At 36.7% G+C, this 25,431-nt stretch overlaps 8 protein-coding genes across 8 annotated transcripts; 6 read left to right on the top strand and 2 right to left on the bottom strand.

The window, feature by feature from the left end:
* The first annotated feature begins 2,501 nt into the window (after positions 1-2,501).
* LOC124636907 (acyl-CoA Delta-9 desaturase-like) lies at positions 2,502-5,268 on the top strand. Its single transcript, XM_047173177.1, has 5 exons — positions 2,502-2,748; positions 3,433-3,563; positions 3,839-4,044; positions 4,391-4,576; positions 4,858-5,268. Exons 1-5 carry the CDS (start codon positions 2,556-2,558, stop codon positions 5,141-5,143), a joined length of 1,002 nt encoding a protein of 333 aa, XP_047029133.1. The 5' UTR covers positions 2,502-2,555; the 3' UTR covers positions 5,144-5,268.
* A 1,700-nt stretch (positions 5,269-6,968) lies between these two features.
* On the top strand, positions 6,969-7,646 carry LOC124637212. The gene has a single exon (XM_047173574.1). It carries the CDS (start codon positions 6,969-6,971, stop codon positions 7,644-7,646), a length of 678 nt encoding a protein of 225 aa, XP_047029530.1.
* Positions 7,647-8,096: 450 nt separating this feature from the next.
* On the top strand, positions 8,097-8,881 carry LOC124636759. The gene has a single exon (XM_047172890.1). The coding sequence runs from the start codon at positions 8,264-8,266 to the stop codon at positions 8,879-8,881; it is 618 nt and encodes a 205-aa protein (XP_047028846.1). The 5' UTR covers positions 8,097-8,263.
* Positions 8,882-10,226: 1,345 nt separating this feature from the next.
* On the top strand, positions 10,227-10,904 carry LOC124637177. The gene has a single exon (XM_047173535.1). It carries the CDS (start codon positions 10,227-10,229, stop codon positions 10,902-10,904), a length of 678 nt encoding a protein of 225 aa, XP_047029491.1.
* Positions 10,905-13,133: 2,229 nt separating this feature from the next.
* On the bottom strand, positions 13,134-17,560 carry LOC124637052 (microfibrillar-associated protein 1). Its single transcript, XM_047173369.1, has 9 exons — positions 17,293-17,560; positions 16,978-17,174; positions 16,609-16,820; positions 16,065-16,177; positions 15,651-15,832; positions 15,299-15,423; positions 14,620-14,763; positions 14,202-14,298; positions 13,134-13,813 (listed from the first exon to the last, which is right to left on the bottom strand). Exons 1-9 carry the CDS (start codon positions 17,363-17,365, stop codon positions 13,628-13,630), a joined length of 1,329 nt encoding a protein of 442 aa, XP_047029325.1. The 5' UTR covers positions 17,366-17,560; the 3' UTR covers positions 13,134-13,627.
* Positions 17,561-19,159: 1,599 nt separating this feature from the next.
* On the top strand, positions 19,160-20,705 carry LOC124636848 (beta-ureidopropionase). Its single transcript, XM_047173040.1, has one exon. It carries the CDS (start codon positions 19,457-19,459, stop codon positions 20,615-20,617), a length of 1,161 nt encoding a protein of 386 aa, XP_047028996.1. The 5' UTR covers positions 19,160-19,456; the 3' UTR covers positions 20,618-20,705.
* A 228-nt stretch (positions 20,706-20,933) lies between these two features.
* Positions 20,934-22,417, bottom strand: LOC124636850 (eukaryotic translation initiation factor 2 subunit 2). The gene has a single exon (XM_047173042.1). The coding sequence runs from the start codon at positions 22,293-22,295 to the stop codon at positions 21,366-21,368; it is 930 nt and encodes a 309-aa protein (XP_047028998.1). The 5' UTR covers positions 22,296-22,417; the 3' UTR covers positions 20,934-21,365.
* A 224-nt stretch (positions 22,418-22,641) lies between these two features.
* On the top strand, positions 22,642-25,398 carry LOC124636846 (28S ribosomal protein S30, mitochondrial). The gene is made up of 5 exons (XM_047173038.1): positions 22,642-23,162; positions 23,408-23,546; positions 23,778-23,919; positions 24,245-24,400; positions 24,568-25,398. The coding sequence occupies exons 1-5, from the start codon at positions 22,720-22,722 to the stop codon at positions 25,338-25,340; spliced, it is 1,653 nt and encodes a 550-aa protein (XP_047028994.1). The 5' UTR covers positions 22,642-22,719; the 3' UTR covers positions 25,341-25,398.
* The last annotated feature ends 33 nt before the right edge of the window (positions 25,399-25,431 follow it).

Below are 25,431 nucleotides of genomic sequence, written 5' to 3' on the forward strand. Positions count from 1 at the left end.
AAATTTGTCCTTCAAAACGTGCTGATTTTCAGCCTTCTTTGAATAAATGACTTTTTATCTTATTGTATGCTCAGATATAACTACATACTAGGAAAAAGTCGTGGTGGCCTAGTGGGCAAAGGACTAACCTCTCAAGTCGCGGGCAATGAGGGCGCGGGTTCGATCCCAGGTCAGGCAAGTACCAATGCAACTTTTCTAAGTTTGTATGTACTTTCTAAGTATATCATTGACTGTGTTTCGGATGGCACGTTAAACTGTAGGTCCCGGCTGTCATTGAACATCCTTGGCAGTCGTTACCAGTAAGTCTGACACCAGTCTAACCAAGGGGTATCGGGTTGCCCGGGTAACTGGGTCGAGGAGGTCAGATAGGCAGTCGCTTCTTGTAAAGCACTGGTACTCAGCTGAATCCGGTTAGACTGGAAGCCGACCCCAACATGGTTGGGAAAAGGCTCGGAGGATGATGAGATATAACTACATACCAGGAAGAACTCTGAGCTTGCTGATGGCAAAAAATATACTTAAAAATTCTTCCTAAATTCACTAACAAGGGTTCCAATAATGCGCTTGCCTGCGTAACGATGTCGTCTACAAAATAATGTGGGCGAATCTACAATCATGGTACATTTAGAGCGTAAATAAGAGCCCCAAGTGACGAAACGTTTTCCGATAATGGACCCATTAAAAGGTCTCACTACTGACGCTGAGATTTTTTATTAATATTTTTATGCACCATTGGGTTTTATATGCGTTTAGTGCCTAATTAACTCTCCCTTTGAGGCATAAACTAATCTTTATGTGTACTTTGGTGAGCCACGTGTGTGTAACTGGTTAATTGATTAATTTTCGCATGTAGGGATATCTGTGGGTAAGGTGTTCAATTAGGAATTATTTTTATAAATGATGTTGTTTTACAGAGAAATAAAAAGCCAACCTTGGCTCTTAACCTTAACTTTTTGATGAATGCGGAATAACAGCCACTAACCCCAATTTTCCATTTTAGATAAGAGCAGGAAATTAAAACATTTTACACAAAGAAGCGTTATGGACAAAAGAAAAATTCTTCATCAAAAAAAGTAGCGAAAATAATAAGACAAAACAAACAAGTATCAAGTGTTAAAATCCTAACTCACGCAAAGAACAAAGATTTAGAAAAGCTAAGAAAGAAAATTTACCTTGAAAGTTTTCTTCCAACGTAGGTCGGTAATAAGTAACACCACGGGAGGCTATAAATTCCGCTAAGAAATCGCGTTTATACTCGATACCCGCAACATTAATACAGATTTTCTAAGATTATTGTAACTTACTCTTTGGAGAGTCGTGGGAAAGTTCTTTCATCTAAAAAAAAGTGTTAAGAGAAATATATTGGCGTACCGAGCACTACAACGTAGCGGTCTTTGCAGTCTTAATAAAACTAGAAGTTATTACCTACCATTGTTTCGCTGTAGTAGTTTAAAATACCTCAAAATATTATATTCTGACTAATATTAGAAATGTGATTGTATTTGTCGGTCTGTGTGTTAAAGAATTAAACCAAAACGGTTGAACTGAATGAGATAAAATGTGACGGTCATATGGTTTTGCATATGTGGCTGATTTAACATACTTTATGGTGTAGTAGAGAAGATCCTCGGGACATGATAAATATTTTATTTTAATCATGAGAGAATAAACTGCATAATATAAAATCGTAAGCATTAAAAATTACATTGCAAATTCAGCATGCCAACTGCCGAATGTAGTGATCAACTATTTTTCATACACTTTCACGGTAAAACTGGCAATCGGTTTATGGTCGGTAAGAAAATTGTATATCGGTGACAATATAAAACGCGAATCAAAACAAGTTTGACATAGGTAACAAGCTGATTACAAAATCAAACAATGTCGTAATGAATAACCTGGATACTTACTAATACCGGATATATTTACATTTAGAAGAGCTATATTTCTTAACGAGATTCATCGAAATACAATGAACTATTGAATGTTAATTAGTGATTCGTAATATATTTAGTTCAATGTAAATACTAAGGTTCTGCTCATAGTTTATTATGCCTATCGATGCTATCGAATACTATCAATGATATTATTATTTTTATACATGAAATAATGTCATACTTTATGTTGAAATACTCATCAAACAAATTCAATCCATTGCAGTTTTACGATAATCGTCCTCTATTCGTTACTCTATATTCAGCATACAATAAATCTATGATCGATATATAGAATACGCCATGATGTTTAATTTATCATTCAAACATTAAATTCTACTAAACTTATGCTTCCTGACAAAGCCGATATAACAAACGACCATAATTAAATTTTAGCATAATTGAAACAATTAATTGCTCACTGACTCCTAGTTTCATTAAATTGTGGTTTAGTCGCATGTAATTATGTGTCCAGTCTATTTACCTATTGTTCTGAATACATAATAATATATGCCTTTTGTATCGCAAGTCACTAGAGTTTATTTAACTGACCACGAGCTACTCACTGCAGTCAAACGTCGGTATAATCCCGACGGTCGCAGGTACAAACAAAAATAAACAATGGACAACAACACGAACAAAATTAAACGTGGCATAACTCTAAGTGAAATAGTTCAGAATTTCGAGAAAAATTTAGGATTCAAAAATGAGATAAAGTGGTCGAGTTTTATATTTATAACTCTGTATCATGTGCTGGCTGTGTATTGGTGTTACCACTACGCTTTCCCCGTGAAATGGCAGTCCCTTATTTTCGGTAAGTAATAAGTTATTTTGGTCCCCAATCCCACTACTTCTCGACATTAAGCTTCCATTTCATTTTAACTAACAAAAAGGGCATTTAGAAAGATCTCAGAAAATAGATCGCCCATTTTATCACGCAAAAGCTATCTTTAAATCATAGTTATTGAAGTACTTAACTGCGGGTTTCTATCTCTTTTGTAATACTAAAGGTTATATTCCCTTAGCTATTTATAGTTCGGCCATTCAGAGAATGCGTTCCTGACACGTCGCGATTGAACTGACGACGTAACTTTGCAATGGCGTTGCAGTTACGATAAAAATATTTTTGCTGGTTGTTTACCGTTTTAACAATTGAGGAGCATTAAAACAACATTATTATATCAATAATCAATGAATGTAGTTACGTCGTCAGTTCAATCGCGACGTGTCAGGAACGCATTCTCTGAATGGCCGAACTATAATATATATCTAAGACATACAAAAACTCCTACGTACACTATCTGTTATTATAGACAGACATGCCGTGAGAACATAAGTACCTACAAATTATATTATCCAAAAAACTTATTCTAAATGCCACCCACTCACAATAAGCAGTAGCTTTAATAATAACGTCATACTTTATGCAACTTTAAACACCTATGCGATCTTAATTAACTTTTCAGCAATTTAATTAAACAACTAAGTGTGTTTGCAGCTCTGATTATGTACGTGGCATCTGGATTCGGTATAACTGGGGGCGCTCACCGTCTATGGACACACAAATCTTACAAAGCAAGGCTGCCTCTCAAACTATTTCTGCTTTTATGCTTCTCAAGTGCCGGCCAGGTGAACAAGCCTTAATTGAATATTTGAGTTGTTTAACGTGTTTATATTTGTGCAGAACATTTTATTGTAAGCACTTAAAAATTGAAAGCTATTAAGGGAATGTAGTTTACCTACTGTTAAGTTAGAAATTCATATTTATAATAACCGTTACTAATTTCAATGTTCTTAGTAGTTGGTCTTTCAAGTCTTAGTGTCAGTCGGTCTTAGTGTTTGGTAAAAGACTTTTTAATTTGTACTGCGTAAAACAATCTGCAAAGGTTACTCAATCTTCGCAGAATTCCCTTCTCCACTGGGTTCGCGATCACCGAGTCCACCACAAATACAGCGACACAGATGCAGACCCTCACAACGCGAACCGAGGTCTTTTCTTCTCTCACATCGGCTGGCTCATGATGAAGAAGAATAACGAAGTCATTCTCCGCGGAAAACAAATGGATATGAGTGACATCGAGAACGACCCGGTCATTCAGTTCTATGAAAGGTTAGTCCCGTATTCATTACACCCTTGTCCACTTCCACTAAATAATAAATAACGACGATTGAATCTTGAATCTTAAAGAACAGCACTTTCAATCTACTAGCAAAAATAAACTACGACCACCAACCCGTTTGCCAGGAGTTAATAAACAGCTGAAAACTTTGCAATCAACTGAAATTGAGACTTGTTCGAAACTTAATTAGTAGCCACTCCTTTGGAATATCAGAAGCCATAAATTTTATTACCAATTTGTTATACAATCGTTGTTAAGTTCAATAGCAAAGAAATGCAATATCTTCAAGATAAGATGATTCGAGACCATTTAATTAAATAATTAAAATGATTTCAGAAACTTCACATTACTCAAGCTGACATTCTGCTATATAGTACCCACGATGATTGGCGTTGTGTTGTGGAATGAGGACTGGAAGTGTGCTGTCGCCTGGCAATGTTTCATCAGGTTCCTCGGCATGTTCCACAGTGAACTCACTGTCAACAGCCTCGCACACGCTTATGGATACAGACCTTACAACAAGTAAGTTTATTTACATTCATGAAGATAGTTGTTTGTCCTAGTAACAACGTTGATTCTGGTTAATTAAACTCCAGTCTTCGTAAACAACGCCTATTTCTAACCATAATATTGTTACTCAATTTCCGTTAAAATTACAAACTTCCAATATCTTCCATCAGGCTTTTGTTGACAACGTACTTTAGTCACTAACAACTTCTCATGTTGAGTGTCACACCTTTTATATACCTATCCCGACTTTAAATCAGTTTCAAGATAGACTTATGTAGAGGTATATGTTACAGGAATATAATACCAGCTGAGAATCGATTTGTCGCTACATGCACGCTCGGCGAAGGCTGGCACAACTACCACCATGCGTTTCCCTTCGACTACAAGGCAGCTGAACATTTTGACGTGCTCAACTTCGCCACAACTTTCATAAGGTTCTTCGAGAAAATAGGCTGGGCATACGACTTGCGGGAAGCAAGTGCAGATGTGATTAATTCCATGGCAAAGAGATTAGGCGATGGCACTCCGGTCCATTTCCCCGTCCCCACAGACACGCTAAACGAAAGAGCTGCTGGGTGAGATACTGCTGTCTATGTGACACGGAACTTTAAAAGCAGAATACAGTCAACGATGGTTATACTCGAGTATAAGTATGCAGCAGTAGTCGACAAACATAGATATAATCATAGAAACATATAAGACCAAGTCTGAATTAAAACTTATGTATTATAGTTCGGCCATTCAGAGAATGCGTTCCTGACACGTCGCGATTGAACTGACGACGTAACTTTGCAATGGCGTTGCAGTTACGATAAAAATATTTTTGCTGGTTGTTTACCGTTTTAACAATTGAGGAGCATTAAAACAACATTATTATATCAATAATCAATGAATGTAGTTACGTCGTCAGTTCAATCGCGACGTGTCAGGAACGCATTCTCTGAATGGCCGAACTATAAGAAACCTAAATGTTACATAAACTTCTGTGAAATTAAAATTAAACTAAATTAAAATACATACTACCTAGTTTGTTCTTACAGCAAAAAAGATATTCAATACTTATTCTAACTACCCATCTTAGCACGTAAATCAGATAAGGAAATAAATTATTTATTAAGAAACCTAAATGTTATACAAACTCCTGTGAAATTAAAATAAAACTAAATTAAAATGCATATACCTAGTTTGTCCTTACAGCAAAAAAGTTATTCAATACTTATTCTAACTTCCCATCTTAGCGCATAAATCAGATATTTCCACAATAATGGGGAGGGTTTTATACTTCTTATTGAGAGGTATCCAATAACGAAATAAATTATGTGTTAAGAAACCTAAATTTTACATGAACTTCTATGAACTTAAAATAAAACTTAATTAAAATGCATAGTACCTAGTTTTTTCTTACAGCAAAAAAGTTGTTCAATACTTATTCTAACTACCCTTCACCGCATAAATTAGATTCTTCCATACAAGGATAATAATGGGAAGGATCTGGTTGTGGGCCCACACTTCTCTGATGTAGAACAGGGTTAAATCTTCCGAAAGATGGACCTGTCATCTTGGATTGATCAAATTGCCATCCATACTTCCAACTTTCACACTCTATGAACCGATACTTCTTATCGGGAGGTGTTGAATAACGTTTCTTTAAATACACTTCTCTGGGCTTCGTGTATAAGAGTTTCCTTTCCTTTTCTGATACCGGTAACATTGCAACGATAATTTCCTTCTTTTCACGCATTTGAATCCAGTCTGTATCCGTCATCGGAACTTTCAACTTGTGTTCAGCCGCCAGGATATGATCTCTCGTGACATTTACCATCTCAGCGGTCACAATACTCTTTGCGATATCGGCTTCAGTGTAGTTTGTAGGTTCTCTGTTCAGAACAGCCACAGCCTGGCCTTTAAGGTAGCGATTCGTCCATTGCAGGCGAATCCATTTCTCTTTTTCGAAGGTTGCGGTAATAACAGGTATTTCAACGGGGTCTGTCAACTTTCGCGACATTTTTCTACACTGCTCTGTGGTGAGTAATATGAAATTATTTTCGGACCATTTTTTCAGACATCTTGCATGTCACTTTACCCTGACACTTTGCTGTTACTTCATAAAGACGAGTGTAAAGAAATAAAACATTATGGACTAATTAATACAATAAAATTATAAGATCTTAATCATGATTGTGCTTAGTCCATTTTTTTTTAACATGCATGACCTAAAAGCATACTACTATTATATAGTAGATCATTGGCATTATATAGATAATCAAACTCTTTCTCAAGGTGAAAATAAAAACTGATACAAAAAAAACAATTTAGATTGACATTTTGTTAGATGCTGTCACCCATTTTAATAGGTGTTTTACTATTGTATTTTGTTACTTGATTTTATTTTTTATTATAAGCAATGCCTCTAATCGACATAAATAATCCGGAAATAATAAAGTTCCTCATTGAAAATTATCAAAAAAATGCGAAATTGCGGATGAGATGGAATACGATTAATGCGGATAAATTGCAAAAAGCGGCCACTCTACAGCGCGAGGAGAAAGGTTATCAGTATACAGATGTCCTCAAAGCAAGCATAACCTCAGGACTGAGCGCACTATCTAAGGACTACAAGTCTGATGCGAGGAACAGACGACTCAAAGCTATTAATGATGGTACTCATATACCAGCCGTAGCTGATATGAGAAAAGGTCATTCTATTGTTGAACTTGGACTTGGCAATACCAAAGACGACCCTAGACTGGGTCGACCGGACACAGACCTATCTATCGATCCTATAATGCGACCAATTGACCCAAAGGAGAAGAAGATTCTCCACAAAGGCCGTCCAGATTTTGGTCGTGTAGAGTATTTAAAAAAGCGGGTTCGTACAATTCCTGAGGACAGATATTATTTTGCTGAAACCAGTAATTGGATTTATGGCTGGAGACTAAAGGATAGTTACTTAGGCAAGAAGGCACATGGTCCTGAACACGGTCGTGTGTGGCATTTGGCTCGCGAGAAGAGCCGCACTGGGCCATCTCCCGATCCGATACACTACAATAGTGCACAACGATTATCAAATTGCACAGTATGAACTTATTGGGTGTTTTTACTTTTGATTATGATTTATTTATTACATTAACTTTAATACTACAAAATAATTTTATAGATTTTTTTAATTATTTTGCTGTGTTCTTATAATTGAAATAAATAATAATATCTACTTGTACTGTTTAATGTCTAACCGGATTCAGCTGAGTACCAGTGCTTTACAAGAAGCGACTGCCCTGCCTGACCTCCTCAGCCCAGTTACCCGGGCAACCCAATGCCACCCCATTATTTATTCAGCAATTTTAGTTCGTTTTATGGTATTGTTGAGAGTATTGTAAATTATTAGTATGTCCTGTACAGACGATTTGTACGTTTCGGCCTGAAACTATATACAATTGACACAACTTTCTGTTCTAAAATAATACCCTATAAACAAAAATTCTATACGAAAACCAAGAACACAATGTTTTTTTTTTCAGAATAATAAATCCTCTACCTATACTATAATATTTTTTTTCGTTTTTGAAAGATTTTTCGTTTAGATTTTGGACATGTTCTCAAAAATGTCATCTATACATTTGAAAGACTTTTACTTTTGAGTAGTATTATTTTATTTTATATTTTTACAGTTTTTATTTATATTTTTTACGAAATAACAAAATGCCTTTCGACTACTCAGATCCAAGATTACAGCTATTCTTGACTGAAAGACGTGTTCAAGATAATCTACGTTGTATGCGCTGGTTTCTTAAACATAAAGATGAAATGATTAGCGATGCTGCAGTACACTCTGCAAAGAACAAACATTATACTGAAGAGCAGATAAAAAAGACTGTAGTAGAAGCAAACATTAAGGTCTTGAGTAACCAGCATGCGTTTAGTAGCCTTCATCGAAGAAAGCGTGTGTTAACTGATTCGGCGGACGCCACTGCTTTGAATCAATTCCTCATGAAAGCAGTTGTGCCTTCTGTCATGAAGCCCGTGGACGTGAAACATTCTAGAATTCTTTATAAGCAACTAGCATCTGGTGGTGGCCGTAAAGCTTATCTCAATGCTAGAAAATATAAGTTACCAGAACAAAAATATCATGACTGTGTAACTACTAGCAGCGTCTATGGATGGGCATTAAAAGAAAGTCTTGTAGGATGTAGCGCGCCAAAGTTTAGACGCTATGCCACATTCGCCCGTGAACTACTGAATTCAGGAGTTCACATGGATCCACCTCATTACGAACCACCAGCGGAAAGGTTTTACAAGAAATGCATTGGATTCGAATAGCTTTCAGAATGTTGCTGTATTTCAGCAAATTAGCGAAACATTTAATTTTCTATTACCATAACATTGTGTATACCACTGACGTGTATACCTATAACACCAATAAAATCGATCATGGCAAAACATTGTATTTTACTTCACAGTTTTTTCATCATACTTATCTCCGATGACCTATGTTGTTAAGACTCCAGTGTTCTATAACAGAGCACAACAGCCAGGCTGAATACAACTTCATCAAATTACGAGTAATTATTAGATAGTCTCATCACATTTGTGAATAAGCGGGTTCATTGACCGAGGACATTGCTGGAGTCCCACGAGAAACGGCACATTTCAACAAAACATTTTCTAACGGAAAACTCTAACAAAAAACTTTTATCATCTACTCGCCCACTATACCCACCACACACCGGAGCTTGGAGTTTAAACTTTTATTTAGCCCTAAAACTAGAATGTTGGTGTCTAGGTGGTGCTTCAGTTTTTAATATAGGTACAGTCAGCTTTTCTTCACCGTAAAAACTAGTTCCGATTTTCCTTAGTGTTCGCGATAGATTATGACGCGAAGGAAATATGCGGAAGGACTATATACTCTTGTAGTGATACTAGGGTCTGTATTAGGTACACTAGTTGTGATCGTAAAATTATCAACAATAATTCGCAACTCAACAAAACTCTTCCAATAAAATGGTGTAGAGCAGTGGCGGATCATTTAATTGTGACGTCACACTTATGTCTTCCTTAATGACTCGTCTATGTACGCTCTTATTTAATTCCTTGTGTAATCCCTTATGTACTTCCGTTATTTTGTTTACTAATGTACTTTCCTTGTATACTTCTTTACATACTCTTATGCATTCACCTTATAAACACCCTGACCTACCCATATGTGCCTAGGTACTCCCAGTTTGTGTAAGTGTGCTATGTACCTACCTACTAACTCATAATTTTACGAATATATTTTTTTGTGATGTTTCAGCCATATCGGATGGATGGGCCCATAACCAAATCAAATCAAATCAAAGATCATTTATTCAAACTTGTCTGCAAGACAGCAATTTTGAACGTCAGAAGTTTACAAAAGACAGTCCTCAAAACGCCCACCCTTGACCACTTCCTACCTATGTGTTTTTGCTGGAAAGAAGCGCAACAAACTTCCCAGCAAACCTTATTTGAGAGCTGGATCTGCCCCTAATACAAAATCAAAAAACTAAGTTAGATGTCACCCATTGTCGATATCAGTGACACTTGACAGTGATCTTGAGAAAACTTTATGATTTTGTAAGAGTTGTAAGGCTTTAATTTTGTAACTATAATTTGCTTGCTAATCTATTTATTTTAAATACCCAAGATGCCGCCACTTGATATGACTAATCCAGATATAATGAAGTTTTTCATAGAAAACTATGAAAAAACTACGCGTCTTCGCTTAAAATGGAACCATCTTCACGGCGACAAATTGGCACAAGCGGCTACTTTAAAACGAGAAGAAAAAGGATATTATTTAACTGATGTCATACAAGAAAACATGGCTGCGGGTATGCAAACCATAATCAGAGATAGTATATCAGGAGCTGAAAACAGAAGGAAAAAACCTATTCGAGATGCGACCCATATACCGGCCTTAGCTGATATGAGAAAGGGGCATTCTATCGTTGATGTCGGTCTTGGTGATCCTAAAAAAGATCCGCGGTTATCACGACCCGACACAGATCTCACAATGGACCCTGTAATGCGGCCAATGGACCCGAAACAAAAACAGATTATCTATAAAGGTCTCCCACACTTTGGTCGATTAGCATACCTTAAGCAACGAAACAAAATAGCTCCCGAGGACAAGTACTATTTAAGAGAATCTTCTGGATGGACTTGTGGATGGCGCCTCAAGGACAGCTGTTTTGGAAGGAATGCACCAACGTTCGGTCGTGTGTGGTTCCTGACACGAGACTCTGCAAGCCGCAGTGGAGCGCAACCTGATCCTGCCCATTATAAAGTAGTGGAACTCCCAGGACCTAAAAAATGTCCATAAGTTTATTAAGCGACCATTTCCAAATTTACAAAATTCAGGGTATCCACTTATTGCCAACGCTAGTCCTAGAATCGCCTACGTTAATTTGGATATAGTTAGTTAATTTTGGCGCTGATTGTACAACTTCGAGGGTATTTTATAACTTTTAAGTTACGTTTACGTTTATAGGATATGTTATAATTTTGATAGGATTAGTTTTATTTGATAACTTAGTGATTTAATAAATTTTTAAGACTTTATTTTATTTGTATGTTTCGGATGCCGTGTCACAACCACTTCAGAGCAACTGCCGATGACTCGCCTACCACGGTTTACTATTGAATAAAATAAAAGAAGGTTTGTAATCTCTTCAAAGTTTAGAAGGGTCAATTAAGAAACTAGAACAAATCGCGTAAGTTGTATAAGTTGGCACAACAGATAGTAGGTAAGCCTTAAGACTTGAAGACATAAATCAAGTTAAAATCTCCTATGTCGTCGCTTCGCTTGCGCGCGTTATACTTATAAAAGTTGATAACGATATAAGTTCCTTGGTAAATCCGTTCAAAGTCGTAAGACTTGGCTGATGAATACAGGGTTCATGCTAAGAATCCGCTTTTCGATTTAGAACAGTTTTGATGTAGACCGCAACCCATAATATAGGCAAGTAGACTTAAATATTTTGAAGTTAAAATAAATTCAGATTTGGTGTTATTTAATAATTTATTGCATATAGGTAGGGAAACTATGAAATATCCCGCTTAGTTTACTGCGTTGTTCTCCAACAAGGTTGTAGTCTATACTAATATTATAAAGAGGAAAACTTTGTTTGTTTTTTTGTTTGTAATGAATAGGCTCAAAAACTACTGGACCGATTTTAAAAATGCTTTCACCATTAGAAACTTACATTATCCACGAGTAACATAGGCTATATTTTATCCCGGTACGGGCAGTAGTTACCACGGGACGCGGGTGAAACCGCGGGAAAACGGCTAGTAAGTACGTAAGAAACCTACTTGGAAGTGAAGTGTAGTGGAACTCGAGACTCCGAGTAGGTACATCTAATTAATCGTCTTTGTGAACACGACTTCTTAACTTTTTAGTAGATTGGTTTCGATACCCAAGCTGATGCAAGAAAAGGACGAGAGTTTAGGGGGCATTCCCGCAAAATCGTTCCTTCCTTTCATCGGCAGCGGTCGATTTCTATCAACAGTCAGCGCTATCGTCCATACATATCTATGCAATATATTTTCTGCAAATTGAATGATGATTGAGATTCTGATTGAATAATGGGATCGATATTTATGAGTAAAATCGTAAAATAAAATAAAAAATAAATAAATTTTGAACACTTTATTTTTCACAATACTTATTTATGTATTATAATTACTTATCCTATTATTTACAGTCATCAGTAACGCAGTAAGGACATTTTGTACACGCCATACCGAATTAGTTCACTTAGGATTAGTTAGTTGAAATTTTCAGATAACCAACAAAAAACACAGTAAACGTAAAATCATATTAATATGTATTTTATTGTAATACTAGCTTCCGCCCGCGGTTTCACCCGCGTCCCGAGATAACTGCTTCCCATAATAGGATGGTGACAAAAATATATCTACCACTATTACTATCTACTATCCTATGTCCTTCTCCCGGGTCTAAGCTACCTCACCTCTAATTTTCAGCTTAAACGGGTCAGCTATTCTTGAGTTATAAAATGTGTAACTAACACGACTTTCTTTTATGTAATATACAGGGTGGCCCATCCATAGGCGTCCAAAAGAAAAATTTAGAAGCTCTATGCTATGGGGTATCCGAAACACCCCCATGTATGTTCAGCGATTTTTTGTACTTTAGGGTGCGTCCACATCTGGCGAATGTGCCGCGAATGTGCAGCTCGCGAGCCGTTTGCGACCTGCCCGCGAGCTGCGCGCGTGCATTTTTGTTCGTTCGATCAGCGTGCAGGCGGCGCGCGACGTCTGCCATCTTCGATAGTACTGAGCCAGTATACGGAACTGTAAGGGCGAGAACTGATTGCGCGCAGATCGCGCGCCGCTCGCGCGCTCTATACGAGCCTTGCGTGAGTTGCGCTAAAGAGTGAGTTTAGAGTGAGTTGCGCACCGAACTATTGCAGTGACTGCACGCGCGCAGCTCGCAGACAGCTCGCAATCGGCTCGCGTGCTGCGCATTCGCGGCACATTCGCCAGATGTGGACGCACCCATAGGAGCTAGATTTTTTTTTTTCCGTAATTTTCATTTCAACATTGTTTTTTCTATTTTATTTTATCTTTTTTGTATAATTAATCATCATGATAATAGCTAACACCTGAAAAAAAGCAGTTTGGCTAAACATTTTAGAACTTACATAAAATTCTATCTGAAGTTCATAAAATGTAGAAGTATATCAAAAAAATTAAAAATAATTCTAGCTTCTAAAGTACAAAAAATCGCTGAATATACATGGGGGTGATTCAGATACCCCATAGCATAGAGCTTCTAAATTTTTCTTTTGGACGCCTATGGATGGGCCACCCTGTAGATATAGATTTCATTGATAAATGGAAGCCGACCCCAACATAGTTGGGAAAAGGCTTGGATGGTGAGATTTCATTGATAAGGTCAGATTTTTCCATGCATATCTCCTCTTAGCCAATTATGACCAATCCTAAGCAAACCAATTCATGTAATATGTGTAAAAAATATAAAAAAGGCTACAGTCTTTTGACATGACAGTGCATTTATCACACATTATGCTTCCTCTTAGCGGAAGGCTTATCGAAGACTTGTTTCATGCCGCCTCGGAAGTTAGCTAGCCTTGCGGCTGCGCCCTCGTTGCTCCAGGCTGAATCGAACTCTGTGGTATCTTGGTCAACGAGATGAGTGTATTTTGTCCGACCTGAACGGCCGAATTTCTTTACTTGCATCACCTGTTAAAAATAATAAAGTCATGTTTAATTTTGTTTAGTCACTTTGTAAATAATTTATTTGTTTGGATGACAAGAAAACGCTAAAATTTAAAGAAAGAAAATAAGTTTTATTGCGCATATAAGACGCATCACATGGACAATATGAACAGGAAAAAAAATGAAGGGGAAAATATGCGTCTTAAAGCGCGCAATACGGCTTATGTACTCTCTTATGTACTGTCTTATGTACTCTCTTATGTAATCTCTTATGTACTGTCTTATGAAATTTAAGGTAGAATTTAGCTTTAATAGGTTTTTGTCAAGATGTATTTATCAACATCATAATGTTGGCAATTAGATTTATCCACTGTATTGGTTAAAAACATTCTATTACATCATGATATCTTACCTTAGGTAAAACAGTCTTATCAAAGTGATCGTCCAGAGTTGGACCGGAGAAGTCTTGTTTGAACACCTCGTCTTCTTTGTCCAAGTAGAAGGCACCTCTGAAAATTTGATCGCAGGTTCAGATTACGTATAGTTCAATGTATATGTATGTAGAAAGTAAATTTAAAATGCGAATAAATTATAGATTATATATTCAAAAATTATAGATTATATATTATAGCCAAAATATATGTCAAAACTTTATTATGCATCTGCACGGTGCAAGTAGCTGGAGCAAGTTAACATGCGCAAGTGACAAAAATGTATTAACCAACATGCGCAAGCTACTTGCACCTTTATAGTAGATGTACCCTTAGTCTAGGAGACTATTTCAAAACCTTTTAAATTCTATAGTAACGCCGTCTATTATAATTACTAACCTGTGGTAGTATTTTTGTAGGAACTTGTATTTGCCCTTCACGGATTTGTTGGTAACGAGTTTGGGGTTCAGACGTTGTTCCACGCGACGTTCCTCTTCCGTCATGTTACGCATACGCTCGATTGAAAGCAACTCCTTTTCGACACTAAACAAAATGTGAAAACAATTATTTTTGGAACCTTATTAGATCATTCGTTTTTGTTGGTAAATTATCAGATTGTCTGGGAAACTGGGTTGAGGAGGTCGGATAGGCAATCGCTCCCTGTAAAACACTGGACATCAGCTGAATCCGGTTCGACTGGAAGCCGAAGCCGAAGCCTCAACATAGTTGGGAAAAGGCTTGGAGGATGAGTTTTTGTAGGTAAGACAAACTCGCCATTAAATATAATGAAAAATGTACATAATTCAATTGCATAGAGTTGTTCTGTGTACATATGAGACCTAATAAAAACTGTTGCTATTTGAGGATGGGCCACAAATTCAACTTTGGTCTTTCAAAATCAACTGAATGGAGAGTATGTACATGTAAAATTGTGGGTTTAAATACTTGAAATAGTCTGGAATTAGTTTGCTGAAAAAATTAGTTTTGCCACATAGACATGGTGGTATGTAATAATTTACTTTTAATTATAACTGGGGTTCAATTTATTCTTGTATTAAAGACAAAAAAGTTTACTCACGCTTCTCGTTCCTCCTTGTCGCGTTTGATGCGCTTCATTTCACGCAACTTCCACGCTTCGTACTCAAGCTCGTCATTTTCATCGTCAGTACACACGTCGTTTATATTGCCTTCTTTTTGTTCACCCTGTAATATATTGTTACATTTTAAAGAAAAAAAGTTTGCAGCCAACTGATCAAAATAGCCATTCAATCTTGCTACGTCAACAAGCTACGTCTTGCATGCAATAGGCTAAATTTTATAGACATTCAACACGTGTTTAAGAAAATTCTGCATATAATATTTTCATAAACACGTGACAAATGCCTGTTTAACTTTTTTTTGTAAGACCACAAATCAAATGTTTAACAAACCTGTGTACTCCTTTGTTCCGACCGAATAGTTTCTTCAACAAGTTTCAAAGCTTCCCTTCTCCTTTCCTCTTTTTCTTTCCTGGCTTCTACTTCTTCTTTCTTTTGCTGCTTAACTTTACGCTCTCGCTCTTGCACAGTCATTCTGTCTGACGCTCTTACGAATACGGGTTTGACGCGCGGGCCTAGGAACGTGGCAGTTTAAAAAAATATTTAAATAAAGATATTATTTATGTTGTGGTGTAGGACATTGATATTTTTTCTTTTGGGATTGTTTATGCTTATATAGTATACACTAAAATAAAAAAGGCGAAAGTACATGAATTTAAACCATGTGCGGGAAGAATTTCTCTCACAATGTAGGTACAACCATATGGTACAGCTAGTTAAAACAAAATACTTAATATACCACTATACCTGTATCTTCTTCACTGTCTGTATACTCTGTGTCTGATGAACCACTCTCTTCCTTGTCTCCATCCAACATTTCCTCATCATCATCCCTTCCAAGAACCTCCTTCTCAGCTTCCCTAAAAGGAATCAAATTGCTATTTACTTTTTGTCAGCTCTTTCCTCATGTTTTAGTTAGAGTAACTAAGCATCTAAAAGCTATGTTTTTATTGCTAGATACTCTTTATTGTTAAACCAGTTGCTCTATAAACCAATTGAAAATGTGATTAACGTTAAGTGTTGCACAACTACACAGATGCATTTATTTATTAGTACATCCATTTATTGCCATTCCATTTATTTAAAGGACAAGACATGAAAATAGATGCAGGTTTCCCTAAGGAATATTACAATGTGCTATATACCATTGGTTTTTTACATACTACAACTTTATAATGGTGAGAAGTCCTAAATCGCTGTAAAAAAAGGTTTTTTCATGTACTCCAACAAAAAAGTTAAAATTTTATAATGGCATATAGCACATTCTCCTTTTAAAAGTGACTATTCATACCTGGCCGCAAGCTTTGCTTTGAGAGCCTGTCTGCGCCTCTCAATCTCTTCCTCATCAAGTTCATCCTCACTCTCAGAAGAGTCCCGGGCTTCCTCTACACTGGTATCAGATTCTACTTCTGGTTCTGCATCTATGATCTCCGGTTTATGTTCTGCGCGCCGTGGTGGGGACTTTGCTGCTTGACGTAATCGACGGAGACGAGGATCGTCCACCTAGGATTTTTTTATAGCAAACTTGAAATATCAATTTTGCATAAAGCCAAAACTTAAAAAAGAACAGAAGGCATTAAAAATGTTTTTTTTCTTTTAATACTGACTGATTTTAATACAAGAATTGGACAAACGTAAATATGATTATATCAAGACTAACCTCCTTCTCAGAATCACTGAGATGTTCTTCTTTCTTGCTGATGATTTGTGGTAATGTCTGCTGTCTACGATCTGGTTTCTGCTGCTCTATAAAATCCTCTGTGTCAGACTCTTCTGAGGATGAAGCGCCCTGGGCATAATCTGGCTTTTTACCCGATATGTACCTCTGAACCTTTACTTTTTGCATAGAAATCTCTCCTGCAAATCAAAGACACGGATTGAGCTTTCAAAAACTTATTTCAAGATAGTTTTATTTTTTATCGACTGAGTAGTCTGTTCAACGAATTATAAATGCAATTTTATAACGAAAACTCACCCTTTTCATTTCGAATGGGCACAGCACCAGCCGTGCTCTGTATCCCAACGGGTTGGGCTGGTAGCACGTTCATCTTGGCTTATGCACTTAATAGTTTTGTGAGGAGTAATGTAGGAAGACTCGACGAGGATTAAGGCTGATTACTTAAAACACAGTTAAACAAGCATTTAAGTTAAACAAAACTAGGACTTAGGAGAATACACAATGGAAATACAATAAACATGTCTGTCTGCAAGATTTGACATTAAAATTAAACTGACATCGACATGACAGAGACAGGACAGCAGGACAGTGACAGCGGCAGCGGGAGTCAGCTTTTTAAATCTATCTATGGCATGTATGCTCTGAAAAAAAACTACCAAAACGTTAATTTTTAATATAGGGGAACCACCACTCCAAAATCTATACTAATATTATAAAGAGGAAAACTTTGTTTGTTTGTTTGGTTGTAATGATTAGGCTCAAAAACTACTGGACAGTTTTTAAAAATTCTTTCACCATTCGAAAACTACATTATCCACGAGTAACATAGGCTATATTTTATCCCGGTACGGGCAGTAGTTACCACGGGACGCGGGTGAAACACCGGGAAAACGGCTAGTTCTAGTATATAGATGTGATATTTCTTCGTGAACTTCCTCCTGCCCATACCTACCATCAACAGTTACTGCGCAAGGAACTCAGTTCACCAGTCTGCCACATTCATAGAGATCCCTTTCTGTCTTACATTCTCCTTTCTCATAGATGTTGATTCTCTTGTCTGACAAATTCACTACAAAAATTGACAATTCCCATACAATCACACAACAGCAAGAATTATTGAAAATCCCATCGCGAAAATCCCCGAGTAAAAATATGTGACAAATACAAAATTTTTAGTTCGAAATACATATCGAATATTCGAAATTGAATTGCTCGACGCGAGATAGAAAAAAATCGCTGTGCTACCCTCCAGTAGTGGAGAGCAAACAGAAAAAGAAGAAGTTATTTCTCATGTTGAAATATAATTGCAAGATTTTTTGTAACACCAAACCCTTCGTAAAATACGGAATAGAAAATAATATTGCCATCAAACGACAAGTGTGTACATCAGAATTCGGTAAAGCAGTCGTTATGAGACCGCGATTAGGTTTTGGAAAAAGTCTGGGACAGATCATCATTTATAGGCAAGTACCGATTTCTCATAAATAATGTTTGGCTCGACAAACACCGGCCACCAGCTATCATTTCTCGCTGCATACAGCATCAAGCTGTTTACTGAAACGAAGATCTTCGGAAGAAGCCAATTTGTATAATTAAGTCGCTAAAAGTATATTGCATTTCATCTCTTAAAGATGAAATACAATATAGTTTTACGTAAATATAAATATAATTGTCTCACTATAGCGTAGAAAATTAAGATATATAAAAATAGAGTAGGTATGGCATACTTAGGTACTCTCTTTAATACGCTCTTTGAGAAAGCTTTGAGGTGTCAAATTGCGAAAGAGACTGCTACACGGAGAGGCCCTCTCTAACTGCATGTTTGATAACCGCAACTGTGCATGTGCGTTCCGGCTATCGTGCATATGCTTGTTCGTGAGGAGCCCGTGGCTTAGTAACAGCCGTGTGTGTATCGATCGATCTACGGATGGTGGATCCCGGTTGCCATTTGAACATCTTTGGCAGTCGTTACGAGTAGTCAGATCCCGGAAAGTCTGATCAGTCTTACCGAGGGGTATTAGAAGATATAGATAGAGAGGGCCCCTCTGAGCAACGACGTCTCTCTCATTGCATGACACGATGAGGCATCCCTTGAGTACCTACTCTATTCTTATTTTTATCTCTATACTCATGCTCACTTGAACCGACACTATAATAGTCTAAAACTTTTACCGCTGCGTTCACACCCTGAATCATAAAAATAATTCAAAATGGTAACATAACATGGTAACCTGCGTTTGTTCATCTGTCAGCTACATTATGCCCTATGTTCAGTTTTATTTATTTTTGTTATCACCACTTGACTTCTGATATTATCATTTCATCCCTAAAGTCAACAAGAACGTAATTTTTAGATCTGGCGTATACTAGTTACACACTGATAAGATAAAGTAGAAATTAGCGCTATTTATTGTTATTATTTGGAAAAAACCTATTCAGTTGACTTATTGTTATTAGAGCCATGGCAGCAACATCGGAACTTCCAAGCTTGGATAAACTCATATCAAAGACCTTATCCGGAGAAGAACTGCAAGAGTACAATAGAATTCACTATGGGAGAACAGATCATCAGGAACTATGTATAAGTGAAGTCAGTCAAGAAGCAGCAAAAGAGAACTGCTTTGAAGTAGCGGCGTACGACTTTTCTGCTAAAAAAGAAGAACATAGGCTTCCGCGAGTAGTAAGAGTTGGAGTTATTCAACATTCTATTGGTACATCCACTCACCAACCAATAGTAGAACAGCGCCAAGCTATTTTTGAGAAGGTTCGGAAAATTCTCGAATGCGCTGGAGAAGAACGTGTCGGTATTATCTGTTTACAAGAAGCATGGAGCATGCCCTTTGCCTTTTGTACAAGGGAGAAACAACCATGGTGTGAATTTGCAGAATCTGTAGATGGACCCAGCACTCAGTTTTTAAAAGAATTTGCCATCAAATATGATATGGTTATTGTATCACCCATTTTAGAAAGAGATGAAGTTCATGGAGACACTCTTTGGAACACAGCTGTAGTTATCAATGAGGAGGGCAAGGTAATAGGAAAACACCGCAAGAACCACATCCCCCGTGTTGGAGATTTCAATGAATCAACTTATTACATGGAAGGGAATACTGGGCATCCTGTATTTGATACTAAGTATGGCAAGATAGCTATAAATATTTGTTATGGGCGTCATCACCCATTAAACTGGCTAATGTTTGGGGTAAATGGAGCTGAGATTGTGTTTAACCCTTCAGCTACAGTGTCAGGATTAAGTGAACATCTTTGGGGTATTGAAGCCAGGAATGCTGCCATAGCTAACAGCTATTTCACTTGTGCTATAAACAGAGTGGGCACTGAATCCTTCCCTAATGAATTTACATCTGGAGATGGGAAGCCAGCCCATAAAGACTTTGGCCACTTCTATGGCTCAAGCTATATCACTGCTCCAGATGGTGCTAGAACTCCTTCCTTATCCAGAGTAAAAGATGGCTTACTAATAGCTCAGATTGATCTGAACTTATGTCGTCAAATAAAGGATAAATGGGGCTTCAGAATGACCCAGCGCCTTGATTTATATGCAGATAGTCTCAGCAAGGCCATCAAGCATGAGTTTACACCTCAAGTTATTCGCAACAATTAACCTACTCTGTGCAATAACCTTGTTTTATTTATACTTTTTAAGTAATGTTAAATGTGAATAAATTATTCTTATACTTCTGTTATCAAAATGTTTTTAAATATTTTTTTATTGTTGTTGTAAACTATTGTTGTTACTCTTTTGTGTAATCTAACACAAAACAACTCTCAAATTATTGTTATTTTTGCTTTTTAACATAAGATAAAAGTTTCATATCATAATAATTTTTTATTTTTATATGTAACTGTGTAGGTATTTTTTAATTATACAAGATTATGATAAAAATGTGTTTTATTTAGAATAAGAAATAAAACAACAATTTATAAAACCATTGTGTATCAATGAGAATAATACAGAAGTGAGCTATACATAAATATAGGGGTTAGAATGGGGTACATTCAGGCAATACCACTTTGCAACCAATAAAAACAATTGCTAATGTTTGAGCACATCACTAATATTTTTACAATAAACAATACATTCAAATTCACAAAATTAGGAGAAACAAAAGTCCAGTTAACATTAAAATAGTTCACCATACCTTCAGGTGTAATTATCAAAGGTTTCAAGGTATTATGTACCTCTATTATTTATGTCTACCTACTTTTGATTGCACAACAATATTGTTATTGTTGTCAGCACCAGATTACAGCTGACATGTTCAAGAGAATATTAACACAAATTAGGACTATTACTGTATGTACCCCAGATCCATGACTGTATAATTAGTTTATCACTAAGCACTAATACTCTATGCAGTCTTTGCACGGATGGCAGCACGCTTTCCGGTCACAGCCTGGAAACCAGACTTGATGCTGGCCACAGAGCAACGGGAACCACATGTTTCACACTGAAGGAAGAATAATCGAGTATCTTTCTGCAGGATGGTGTCAGGGGAACGGCATGTGTGACAAGTAACATATTCCTTGATATACCGACGAAGGACATTCTCTATCTGTTTCTGCTGGAAACGACCTTTAATAATAAGCTGACTGTTACCATCCACAGACCCACTTGTACCCAACTCAGCCAGTAAAAAGTCTAGTAAATGTTTAGGCTGCCGATGAAGAGTTTTACAGATCTCTGTGAAATTGGCAAAGGATGTTTTCTTAGTACCAATTCTGACAACTTGGGGAGGTCTCATGATGAATTTCTGTTTCTTGCCAGAGACCATGCTCGGATTCTTTTCACGCATGATGTCGAAAACTCGCTCCAGGAGCTCGTCGTACGTGTAATCTCGGTCCGTGCCACTCCACAAGTCACCACTGACATCTTCCACATTTTCTTGGTCTTCTCCCTTACTGTCATCTTCAAGGACGAGTTCCTCAATGTTTTTCTTCTTCTTCTTCTTTTTAGTTTTTGAGAAGTCAATGTCTAGATCCAAGTCATCAATAACTTCGTCCTCCTGTTGTTCCGGCTCTTCAGCCGGGGGTGTTTCCGGTAACGTGTTTTCGAGTTCCTCCATATTGAAGACTCCCTTCTTCTTCTTCTTCTTTTTCTTTCCAAAATTATCCAAATCGAGGTTATCATCCTCGGGCAAGTCGACGTCACCCGTCCCAGCGGGCGCCTCCACGCTCGTGCTCTCACCTTGCTCGCCTGCGAGAGCGGCGTCTAAATCGAAACCGGTCTTCTTTTTCTTCTTCTTCTTTAAAGATGGATCAAATACCATATCGTCGTCCATGATTGAGTATCGAATTAATCACTAAATAACGTTAAATATAGTGTGTGAATGGTTATATTTCAAGATAATTTGGCAGGTGGCTATCAGGCTGTGGCTAATGTCAAAACGTTGCATCAGCTTAGGTACATTTCGTCTAGAAATGGCAAATTCCGTTCGCTAACACAACGTAGAAATTGTAAATTACTATTTTGTTTCTACAGAAAAACGAATAAATTACTTTTCTTTTATTATAGAATGCATTTATTACGTTTACGTTCATAATGGATTCTTTTTTTACTGTAGTATACACTTTTTAGCGTTTCACTGCCCATTCAATGCGCTTAATTTTGACAATATGACACTCGTGATTTCAGAACGAAACATAACCTCAAAATATTGTGGTAGAAATAGATAGAATATTGGAATTGTGTTTGGTGAATTGAAAATGTATCTAAATAGAGTTCACCGAACATTTCCTAAATTAAAAAAGCTTTTAACAAGACAACAGTCTCAAGCAGCATTAGTAGAACAAAATGAATACACAGAATCACCGGAATATCCTCCAATTTTGGACATGTCTCTGCAAGGCAGAAAATTACGACAGAGGCAGGCAGTATATAAGAAAATTCAAGAATTAAATACTGTTGAAGAAAAACAAATAGCATTAAATATACCGCGTTATTATGGTTGGAAGTGTATAATGTTTAACGAGGACAAAGTTCCATACAATGCTATGCCTCTGGTGCAGTATTACACAAGAAGTCATTTCATTCCTACAGAAAAACTACCGGAATTTTATAATGATACAGGCGCAGCAGCTGACGCCATTGTTCAGGAAATTAAAGCTCTTATAGAGGAAGCTATTTTAATAGAAAATGATGGTGTGGAGTAAGTACTGAATGCATTTTACAAGGGAACTTTACCATGATTTTACCATTAGAACTATATAAATATTCCAATTTCAAATATGAATGTACCTTTGAACACCTCTTCTATTTTCTCTTTCTATTTCGTTACCTTTTGTAGATACTCATATTCTATGCAAAAAATGAATTCTTATGCTCACCTGAAATGGTGATATATTAGGTGTGTTTAAATATAGTATTTATATCCATTGTAAATATTAATTTCAGCCGAACATTCACCAGTGCCTTGGATAAACCTGAAGTTTCACAGAAAGAGGATGCATTAGCTAAATGTATAGTAAGACAAATCAACAGAATTGTCATCAATAACTTGACCGATAAAGTGGACCATATACTGTCTTCTCAAGTAAGTATGAATATACAGATATTTTACAAAGTTGTACACAGATTATCATGAATGAGCATAGAGCTATCTAAAGATCTTGTAGTGTTTAGAACTTGAAAAAAGAACTTCTAACACTCTGACTCACACAAAGTATTTTAAGCATCATTTTTACAATTTAAAAGCATGGGCTCAATGCTCAATCTTATATAGTATACCAAAGACTAGAATTCTAAGTTAAAAACTATTTTCCAGGTTGACTATGATCCCCGGCATGAAGCATTTTGGTTTGTTGGTGGTATTCACCCACCACACAAACTAGTGGCTTGGAGGAAACAGTACGGTGGACTTAAAGGTCGCTGGTATGAACCAATTGACAGGGCAGTCCAATATGTTGGTAAATGTCACACAATCATTTTTATTTTGTTTTAATACTAGCTTTAATTAATTTATATTTTATTTCGGCTATCTCAATGATCTTTCTGTAAATGAATATAATTGTGTCCCTAAAGTCCAAAGTGTTGTTTGACTTTGGACATTAATAAAATACTTATTACATTATCAGTCAGCTGCAGAAAGATTTATAAAGTTAAAGCTAAGACAAAAAGTGTTAGCAATAGATATAGTAGCTTTAATTTTTATGGATCTGTCTGTAACTGACGGTTTATCAAGTAGAGTATTATAGTTATTGTATTAAAAAAGTTTTTTTATTTTTATTGCAGGTACTCCAATATTAACAATCAGAAACCGTCAGCCTCTGAAACCACTTGTGCCATACAGTGAAGCAGAGAATCCTGAGTTTAGAGTACCGAAGTTTGATCACAATCCAAAAGCTGTTGGATATTTTACAGATAACAGACATGGCACCAATATACCAGGTATTTTTTGTTTCAAACTCGAAAAAAATTATGACTTTTAGTTAACACAGTTTTACATTGGCTTTGATTGATTAGTTGCAATATTTATTTATAATTCATAACCATTTCATATGGCCAAATCTTAGGCCTATTTTTTATAAATAAGGCTTAACTTAATATGATTTCAGGATTCTGGCCTGGTGATTTTGATGAATTTGGCTTCCTGTCTTATCATGGACGTGGTCATATTCTTGCAAGAAAACCTTCATTTGGACCTGAAGATAATCTAGAAGCATTGCACTGTCAAGCTATTAAGTCTAGCTTTGGTTGGCTGTTGGCTCAAGCAAATAATCAAGGTTTTACTACATACAATGATATCACCTATCCTTTAGTTACACAAACTGTTGTTACAAATGGTCAGCTATGGTCTCTTTATGCCTACCAATTGAATACCATTGAATTCCATAATGACAATGTTGATAATCCAAAAAGTAACATTTGCTTTGGTACAAAGCCTCTGAAGTTATATGACTCTATAGAGAATGGGAAAGTCCAAGGGCTTAATGAAGAGGTTTTGAAAATGCTTGTGCAGTTCTACTTAAATGCTCCTGAGGAACGTGAACATGAAATGAAACCATATTTAGGACAGCAAGAACAAGTTGTAGCAGATATTGAAGATGATAACAAGCGCCGTTGGCTTGAAGCCAGATACAAACATCTAGTATCTAACAGGCCCAAGCACCTCCTAATTCCGGAGATATATCATTGGGAGCAGATTTATAAGATTAAGTTCAACACCAGATTCTTTGAGAAAAGGAGACGGCCATTTGAACTTGGTATCAGTCCCTTCAACAGAAGATTGGATGAGCATTTACCTCCCTATATTCCTAAAGTTTTGCGGCCATATCCCAGGAGCAGAAAGAAGTTCGAAACAACATATTACCCTAAGATCTATGAATAAGTTTATTATTTATGTAGTTGTAGATTTTCTGTAAATTTAGATAAACATAATGCTATTACCCAATGTTTCATTGCACGATTGTGCTAGACAG

The sequence above is a fragment of the Helicoverpa zea genome, chromosome 15 (assembly GCF_022581195.2).
Source record: "Helicoverpa zea isolate HzStark_Cry1AcR chromosome 15, ilHelZeax1.1, whole genome shotgun sequence".
Taxonomy (NCBI): domain Eukaryota; kingdom Metazoa; phylum Arthropoda; class Insecta; order Lepidoptera; family Noctuidae; genus Helicoverpa; species Helicoverpa zea.

Bases quoted from the DNA above. Each gene is read 5' to 3' on its own strand.
- LOC124636907 (XM_047173177.1), top strand. From the start codon at position 2,556: ATGGACAACAACACGAACAAAATTAAACGTGGCATAACTCTAAGTGAA. The intron at 3,564-3,838 runs GTGAACAAGCCT...CAATCTTCGCAG, and splicing joins GCTTCTCAAGTGCCGGCCAG to AATTCCCTTCTCCACTGGGT. The intron at 4,577-4,857 runs GTAAGTTTATTT...TATATGTTACAG, and splicing joins GGATACAGACCTTACAACAA to GAATATAATACCAGCTGAGA.
- LOC124637212 (XM_047173574.1), top strand. From the start codon at position 6,969: ATGCCTCTAATCGACATAAATAATCCGGAAATAATAAAGTTCCTCATT.
- LOC124636759 (XM_047172890.1), top strand. From the start codon at position 8,264: ATGCCTTTCGACTACTCAGATCCAAGATTACAGCTATTCTTGACTGAA.
- LOC124637177 (XM_047173535.1), top strand. From the start codon at position 10,227: ATGCCGCCACTTGATATGACTAATCCAGATATAATGAAGTTTTTCATA.
- LOC124637052 (XM_047173369.1), bottom strand. From the start codon at position 17,365: ATGAACGTGCTACCAGCCCAACCCGTTGGGATACAGAGCACGGCTGGT. The intron at 14,764-15,298 runs GTGAGTAAACTT...CATTTTGTTTAG, and splicing joins GACAAGGAGGAACGAGAAGC to TGTCGAAAAGGAGTTGCTTT. The intron at 13,814-14,201 runs GTAAGATATCAT...TATTTTTAACAG, and splicing joins ATAAGACTGTTTTACCTAAG to GTGATGCAAGTAAAGAAATT.
- LOC124636848 (XM_047173040.1), top strand. From the start codon at position 19,457: ATGGCAGCAACATCGGAACTTCCAAGCTTGGATAAACTCATATCAAAG.
- LOC124636850 (XM_047173042.1), bottom strand. From the start codon at position 22,295: ATGGACGACGATATGGTATTTGATCCATCTTTAAAGAAGAAGAAGAAA.
- LOC124636846 (XM_047173038.1), top strand. From the start codon at position 22,720: ATGTATCTAAATAGAGTTCACCGAACATTTCCTAAATTAAAAAAGCTT. The intron at 23,547-23,777 runs GTAAGTATGAAT...ACTATTTTCCAG, and splicing joins ACCATATACTGTCTTCTCAA to GTTGACTATGATCCCCGGCA. The intron at 24,401-24,567 runs GTATTTTTTGTT...ATATGATTTCAG, and splicing joins ACATGGCACCAATATACCAG to GATTCTGGCCTGGTGATTTT.